Source organism: Nilaparvata lugens, chromosome 3 (genome assembly GCF_014356525.2).
Source record: "Nilaparvata lugens isolate BPH chromosome 3, ASM1435652v1, whole genome shotgun sequence".
NCBI lineage: Eukaryota > Metazoa > Arthropoda > Insecta > Hemiptera > Delphacidae > Nilaparvata > Nilaparvata lugens.
Window position 1 is genome coordinate 17,999,861 of NC_052506.1, and position 8,693 is coordinate 18,008,553.

General features: G+C 35.2%; 2 protein-coding genes across 2 annotated transcripts in view; one reads left to right on the plus strand and one right to left on the minus strand.

Annotated features, from left to right (window-relative positions):
• LOC111047823 (HEAT repeat-containing protein 1) overlaps positions 1-1,339 on the plus strand; it is a 28,567-nt gene extending 27,228 nt beyond the window's left edge. The window contains exon 19 of the mRNA XM_039422724.1: positions 1,086-1,339. Within this exon, the coding sequence (XP_039278658.1) occupies positions 1,086-1,289 (204 nt within the window). The 3' untranslated portion in view covers positions 1,290-1,339. The remainder of the gene's footprint in view (positions 1-1,085) is intronic.
• A 2,607-nt stretch (positions 1,340-3,946) lies between these two features.
• Positions 3,947-8,528, minus strand: LOC111047817 (prefoldin subunit 6). The gene is made up of 4 exons (XM_022333668.2): positions 8,339-8,528; positions 6,449-6,519; positions 5,410-5,534; positions 3,947-4,288 (listed from the first exon to the last, which is right to left on the minus strand). The coding sequence occupies exons 1-4, from the start codon at positions 8,400-8,402 to the stop codon at positions 4,168-4,170; spliced, it is 381 nt and encodes a 126-aa protein (XP_022189360.1). The 5' UTR covers positions 8,403-8,528; the 3' UTR covers positions 3,947-4,167.
• Positions 8,529-8,693: the final 165 nt, after the last annotated feature.

Sequence of the window (8,693 nt, forward strand, 5' to 3'; positions counted from 1 at the left end):
TTGGATCCAGTGGACCGTCAGCCTTCAACATTTTTCAGGATTGCAGTTTATTTTCACTGTTAATTGATAGTGAAAATTTATCAATCAATACATTCAATGATCTGTTAAAAGCTATAGAGCTGGAAGCTGTTGTAGAGGTCTCCTAGCTGAATTGCATTTATTTTTATTTATATTTCTACTTCTTCTTTTACTGAAACATGATCAACAAATCATTGTTTATGTATGTTGATGTGAATATGTATTATTGTTTTTATCGATCTGGAACCTGTTTCATAAAACTCAAAGGACCTGTATTTTTTCTTTAGGGCTATTTTTTAATATAAATCTTAGTACCCTTTTAAATTATTTTATCACAACATGTTTCGGACATTAATGCAACGGCATTAAAACATGTTATGATAAAATAATTTAGAAGGGTACTAAGATTTATATTTTATTTACTCAAAGGACCTGTATTACAGGTAACCTCTCTGTAATATTATAACACAATTGTGTGATCCATAAAGTTTTACAAATGTACAACAATTAACAGCGGATTTATCTTTATTAACTGATCTAATCACGGAGTGGTTAGAGTGCCTCAGAACTGCGAATTCCAATTAGTCTAGTGTATGAACATAACCTAGAAGGGTCTGTTCAATTAGGGTTTAAAGGTAAAAGGAAAGGTTAGGCTTTGGCTTTTAAATGGCAGTTATCCATATTAATATTATTTGAAATTTGTTGATAATTTTATAAAATAAACACAAATAAATAAAAGTTGAAATACTCGCACTTTTGATATATCGCACTTACGAATGACACCCTCCGTGTTCTAGTGGATAGAGCGCTTACGAAGCATCCTAGAGATCCCGGGTTAAAACCCACTTGAAAGTCTTTTACCAGGTTCCTCCTTGTTATCGATTGGGCACGTTAAATCGTCGGTCCCGGCTGAAGCTTGGCCATCGTAAGGCTCATTAACGGCTTTCATTCATCATTCAGGTGAGGTGGGACCTTCCCCACCAACAAAAACCATACAAATTTACTTTTTACTTGTTTTAACTGATTGCGAGCATAATTTTTTAATGTATTTTGAATTGGGTACACAGGTGCGTCTAGGTGCAGTGAAGGCAGTGTGCGAGGTAGCCAAGAAACTGGGAGACTCCTACTTACCGCTGCTGCCCGAGAGCATTCCCTTCCTGGCAGAACTGCTCGAAGACGAGGAGGAAGAGGTGGAGCGAACATGTCGCTCCGTCGTCCAGGACATGGAAGCTGTCCTCGGAGAACAGATCAGCAAATACTTCTCCAAATGAACAATTTATTTTCGAATTTAGTTTTTAATAAAGTAATTATTTACTAAGTTCATTTAATCTGATATTTTATTTCCTATTTCCACTATATTCAAAAATAATCTGGTGTGGCGCACTCTCACAACTTTCCTTGCCGTTATGAAAATTCATCACCTGACGCTAGTGTTCCCGCGCATCTCAAGTCTACTATTCAAAGATCTGAGCCAGCTGGTGATAGGACAATAACGCTAGAGACACACTAGGTCTGCTATCTCTTCATAGTGGATGATTTAATAGAATCAACCGAAACTCAGACGCATGAATGCACTCACGAAAGAGTACCAAAAAATTCAGCAAAATCAAAACCTGCCAATACATGAGGATGTAGATGATGTCAATCAAAGCCGCTTAATATCAAGGAAGCCTCCAACCAGTACTGCATTAGCTGCCTTGGTTGATGGATTCAGCTTGACTGAGTCCTGGCGACAAGAATGGTCTGCAAAACAAAGCAATTCCATCCCGTGTATCAACCAACAGCCACCAGGTTTTGATCTACCACGTAGATTATGGTCAGCGCTGAACAGAGTTCGTACCAAACATGGTAGATGTGCCTATGCTATGCATAAATGGGGCAAGGCAACAACACCATTTTGTGAGTGTGGTGCTGTTCAGACAGTGATGCATATCGTCGAAGAGTGCCCAAGAACAACAACATACACGGGTGGACCTGACGATTTCCTGTTAGCCACACCAGAATCAATAGCTTATTTAAATGTATTAAATGTTTGCCTATAGTTTTAAAATCTATGACTGAGACGAATCCAGTCTTTGTTGATATATGAATACATAAATGTGGTATATAATTTTACCCATCCCAGATTGAAGATTTGGTGTTGAAATTGAAGTGAACATAACCTACATAATATTTGGACGATTTGTAACAAAATCAGGAAATTGAAGAAGTTTTGGGCAATAGCCTGTTTTTTTCTTTTCCGACTATTGTATTGTTCGCTCTATCTAATAAATAAATAATAATAAATAAATCCCATTTTACTATTAGAATTTAATTGTGTCTTTTGCCATACGCTAGAGAGAGAATAGAATCAACAGTTGCCAACTGTTTGTAATTGAATAATCACATTTTTTCGAATTTCAAGCTTATTTCCAATTTTAGGTGAAAATGTTACTGAACATTAATTGTAGAGATTTTCATGCTCAATCTTTTCCAATTTTTTGTTTAAATTTTATTTGAAGCCTGAAAATTGGGAAAATCGTTGGAGCCGTTTTCGAGAAAATCGTGAAAAATCCTGTTTTTGACAAAATTTTTGCCCTTTTAGCCGCCATATTGAATTGCATTTGATCGAAATTGTTCGTGTCGGATCCTTACAGTTTGAGAACCTCAAGTTCCAAATTTCAAGTCATTCCGTTAATTGGGAGATGAGATATCATGTACACAGACACACATACACATACAGACCAATACCCAAAAACCACTTTTTTGGTCTCAGGGGACCTTGAAACGTATAGAAATTTGAAAATTGGTTTTCGGGAAGCAATACTTTCCTTACCTATGGTAATAGGAAAAGGAAAGTAAAAACTGTACTTCATCAAGGTTTTTGTCGAAGGAAAAAATGCGCTTTGAGCAGAAAACGTTCCTCATTCATGGATTACACTTTCCTCTCACAATAAAAAAATAGTGAGTTCCACATTATAATGGCAGTGGAGAAATAAAGGAGAACAGCGTTGCCCATTCTCTGCCTTGCCACTGCCTTCTATAGAGGACAGCTGAAACCGGTATATCTGATGTAATATTAACTGTTTATTATTGTTTAAAATAATCAATTAAATTATATTTGCCAAGAAAGTATATTTTCCTATGATTAAATAATACATTTTCATAATTGAGATTAAATGTTCTGTTAATTATTTCTACATTGTTAAAAAACGATCTTGCAACGTTGCGGAGCAAGAAATGGATAGCACTATCTGCTTTGTCGAATGATAGACAAGGATAGCAGCCAATGTTAATCAAATACTGCCTAAAGTTGATCAAAACTCAAATCACTGTTGACTGTAAAACTCAGTATCAAATAATGTTGTGTTCTCACTACAGGAACATAATGTGCTTTGAGCAGAAACGTTTCTTATTCATGGATTAATTTACACTTTCCTCTCACACTATATAGCAGAATTAACTACTTGATGAAGTGGTCAGTTAATTTTCGAAAAATGTTTATTAAATTTGTATTTTTTCTTTATTTGTGGTGTAAATAAATTTAAATCCAGAGGTGAACTTTCGCGAACTATCTATATATCTGCTTATTTTAATAAGACGTGGGAATAATGGCACAGGCTCCAATAATTGAATGTCATGCCCTACAGAAAAAGGCAACGCTCCGAAGTAGTGCTGTCAATGTTCTGTTAATTATATTTCTACATTGTTGAAAAAACGAAGTTGACGTTGCACTTGTTAATCAGCATTGGCTGAATGGGAAGTGTTAGTTATTTATATTATGGAATACTGGCAATTGAAAGTGAATCTTACTAGAAAAAATCGATTTTTTCAAGCACTACTTTTCAGTGTTCTCATTTTTTTGAGCGTGGCATTTATTAGAGGAAGCTGTGATAGTATCTTCAGCTTGACAAATCGTTGAATATTGAATAAAAAAGGAAACATTAAATTATGTAAAACAAGTTGTTAAAAATGTTTTATTAGTAGAATTAGAATAGAAGAAGATTGGACAAACAAGAGTTTTAAAGCAAATGAAAAAGTCCAGTTTCAGACATAATACATAAATAATAATACGTGTATTAACAGAGGTGTAACTCGTTGTTCTAGTAACAAAAGTATGTAAGTAATCACATTGGTTAATAAATTTGAGAAATAGTAGTCATTCAATCTTCACGCCATGTTCAACATTTTAGCTTTGGCTTCTTGCAGTTGTTTTTGAAACTTCTCTATTTTCTGTTTGTGGCCTTCACGTTTTAATTCAGCAGATGAGATAAGATCGTCTATCCGTTTCCTGCAATAATATAATAAAGAAATCAATCGCAACCGAAAAAATTGTTCAGATACATTTTATTTGGTACATGTTTTAAGTGCTAGGAAAGTCATGTAACCAAAACTTTCACTGATTCATGTTACCTTCATCCACATTTAGGCTTGTATTACATTAAACAACCGGTGGGTCGCCAAACATTCAGACCAAACATTGGCGGTCTAATGTAATGAACGCCGGGACACCAGTGAAACACCAAGTTTGGCTGCCGGGCTGGCGACACGAGTGAGACACCAGCCGGGTCGCCAAAATCTGGTGGTCGGGTGCCAGAATATGGCGACCCTATAAGTCACTTGGACACTTGGCTAAATGTAATATGAGCCCTATTTTCCTATTCGTCTTCTGAAGAGAATGACCGCGTTATTTCAATTGACTACGAAAAATTCATGAGCTTCCGACCCCTGCATGATAAAAAATTATTTGAAGTGATGTCCACTTTAATAGTTCCTGTTCTTAATTGAAACTATAGGATAACGTTCTATTGACATATCGACTATATTCTGCTCTTACTCAATGAGTATCTTCATTTATTCAGCTTGGGAAAAATATCAAATGAAGAGACTACATGTATTTTTGCTATACTGTATTTTAGCTAATTTTTGAATCGACGTTAGCGCCAGTACTCAAGTAAATTATGAAAAAGTCAAGTATACCTACCGAATTTCAAATTCCGTTCAAAAGAAAATGGACTACCATTGAACAAATCAACAGAATTTTGACTTCACACAAATACTTCTTATTTTGAAAAGTAGCCATTGCTAACTAGCAATTAAACTGGATAAATTGAATATAGGTAATCATCATGTTTAATTTCTGGTTTCAAACTTTCAAATTAATTTTCAAGGATTATAATGGATTAGGGAAATAGTATCAGATCCCATCTTTATTTCAATTTCATTAATTTTATAAATTTAAGATATATATTCTTGGACTGAAAATTGTGTGTCAAATTGAAACTTCTATTTCCGACATTTTATCTAGTAAATTTGGGAGAGGATTAGCTGAAGGATTGCCTTCTTTCTCTCCCAATCATTTCATTGATGCGTAAGATTTGCATAAATAATAATAAGTCCATGAACACTTACAGTTCGCCATTGATGTAGTCCAATCGTTTGCTGACATTCTGTTTGGCTTCATCCAATTCTTGTTTGATCAGAACAGGCCCAATTAATTTGAAAACGTCAGCGTCATCTTTCATAAGATCGAGCTCCTGCAAATGTTCAAAATGGCAGTTACAGAAAATGCAAGTAAGGCCCAATTCACACAGTACTTGCGTATGGCACACGGACGTGGCACTGACTCTTCTACTTGCACACCACTCCGATATTATTATACTATATAAACATATGATCAAATGCAAACAGAAGTGGCGTCACGTCACGAAGTTACAGTTCTGTGTAAATTAGGCCTAAGGATGCCTTGATCTTGATGAAATAGAGAAATGTTAGACAGAGTCCACCTTGACATTTATCAACTCATAAATGTAGCCTATATTATATTAAGATGGATTTGGAATTGATGTACTGATACTGGCATTTGATGGAAATATTCAGCTGTTTGTTGGCTAAAATACAAAATTCTCTGGCACCACCAAGAAGTGAGGCCTCTTCTAAAAAGCTTGTTTTTTAGTAATTGAAGAAAACTTATTGTAAGAGGAATTCAATCCGAAAAAAATCTCAAATTTAATCCGAATTGAGATTTCTAAATAATACTTTATATATCACATTATTCATAAAGTTTTAAGAAAATCGATCCTTTTTTCTCATCAACCATTTCCTTGTCGGTCCCGGCTGAAGTACGACAGTCGTAAGGCCCATTGACGGCTTAAATTGTATATTCAGGTGAGGTGGAAACTTCTGTCAGGGACTCCCCACCAATAGTCATACGCATATAATTTTTACTACCCATTTCTCAACCTAAAGGGATTTTTCATACAATGGCCAAAGTTTCCAATTTGAATCAATAATAGTCTACTGCCAACGAGTACAATAATCAGTGACAAGTTTATTCATATTAAGTGATCAAGTTATCACATTATAATAAGCTTATTTCAATAATTGGATCTAGTTTTGTTCAAACGCATAACGGATAAATCATTTGCTTACACTGATAATAGTATAATACCTTTTTTACAGCAGTGTTTTCATTCATTTGTGCATCCAGTTGCTGTCTTTGCATTACCAATCTTACGTACTCTGAAAATTATTGAATATAATTTCAGATTACTATGAAATAACAGAATGTAAAAAAAATAAATTGAAATCTTACAAATGAGCATTCAAAAAATTATAATATTACATATTATTATATCAAAATTGACCCATTCAAAACAGAAGACAACACTTGGTAATTCAGTTTTCGATCTATCACCATTCGCTGGATGGATTCAATCAATATTAAATTCAACATCAACTCCAGGCTGAAACGATTCCAGACAGTCTAAAGATAGCTAGGACATTGCCAATTCACAAGAAAGCGGAGACTGATAATCCTGTTAACTACATGCGGATTTCTATTGATCCCATCTTCTCAAAGGTGATTGAAAAAAGATGAAGACGCAGATGACTGAATTCTTTGAGGGGAAACAGATTTCTTTCACCATCGCATCATGAATTCAGAAATAGACGATCCACATGTGCTGACAACATACAGAGTGCTTTTGAGGATGGCAAAACTCATTGAGGCGGCCAAGTTATTGTCCTTACTTTACTTTACTTTTTACCACCTACATCATTGAGATCAGGGGCACGTCAGGTAAGGTAGGAGGGTGAGGTCAGGGTATCAGCGGAAGATCCGTTGAGCGCTTAGCTCCATGAATTCTTGTATTGAATACAGAGAGTTCTTAGTCAGATACTTTTTGAGAGCCTTCTTGAATTGGTTTTGACATTCAATTTGTTTGAGGTCATCCGGTAGGCAGTTGAAAAATTTACACCCTGAGGATTCTGGTTGTTTTTGTGATTTTTGTAGTTTGTTGTAGGGAATTTCAAGATCATTTAGAAAATAAACTAGAGCTTAATGAGGATGAAACAAGTATTCTGGTTTGCTCAATAAAGAGAACAGAATCATCTGAACCAGTAAAGCTACTGGGATTATGGATGGACAAGATGTTAAGCTGGAGTTATAATGTGCAGCAAGTCTGCAAGAAACTGTCACAAGTGGTATACCTTCTCAAGAAACTTGGTAGACCGCAGCACCCTCATAATGGCATACCACTCGCTCTTCCAGAGCCGCATAATCGATGGCTTACTATTGTGGAGTAAAGCGCCGGCAACCCATAATGTGCCGCTTCTACAGAAGAAGGCTCTAAGGATAGTGTCCTTCGCAGACTTTGGGGATAACTGCAGGCCACTCTTCAAGAGTCTTCTAATTTCAAAAGTACACAATCAATACGTAGCCTACTGAGCTCATAGTTGCATGTTAAGAAACCCTGGAGCATCTGCAAAGAAGGTGTGATGTGCATGGCTACAATGCCAACAGCTTCTGAACACAGGCCATTACATTTTTTAATAGTCTTTCTAAGGATACTCAGGACTAACAGTACTCAAAGTTCTACCAACTAAAGAAGAAAGTCATAAGAAGGCCACTTTACTCTCTTCTATTCTGGGAATCTAGCGCCTCCACAGCATGTATAAAATGCAGATTACTTTTAATATAGGGCCTAATTGATGGGAAACTCTGACTCTGCGTATCCAGATACCCCAGCTCTTGGCAACGACTCAAGTGTATTCAAGTATACTTGACATTAATAATATGTTCACAATAAATAAAAAAAGTGAATAAAGCATACCGTTTATCAGACAATGTTTTACAAAAAAGAGAAACCGTGCCAAGTTGTATTTGATCTATATTCTACATTCTTAATGCTATGTAAATAGATACTTAGAGTTGAATAGGATTCAGAAATCAAATATTAGGTAGGTTGTACTATAAAAGGTTGTAAAATGTTATAAGGTTCTGTTTTTGTCACTGAATTATTCTATTTTCAAAATGATATCATGAAGAGATAATTTTTACCTTTTTGCATAGCTTTAAAATTTTCAAATTCACTTTGCATCTGCTTTTGAATTTCTTCAGCCATTTTCCTTCGAAATTAATTTAATTAGGCTATTTGTAAAATATTATATCAGAATATCACAAGCACACAATTTCAGAAATATCCTAACCTTACTTCAAGTTCCAAGTTCCGAGAGATTCGGATTCAGATTCCAGACTTTCCGAAAAGGGAATATTGAGCATCGATAGGTGCTCATAGGTCTATAGAGTACTCAGTACTGTGAATAACTAATTTGTTGATGATATTTACGTTTTAGCATTTTTAGTTTCAAGTATCTTGATGAATAAATGGATTCATTTTAACGATTACCTTAAA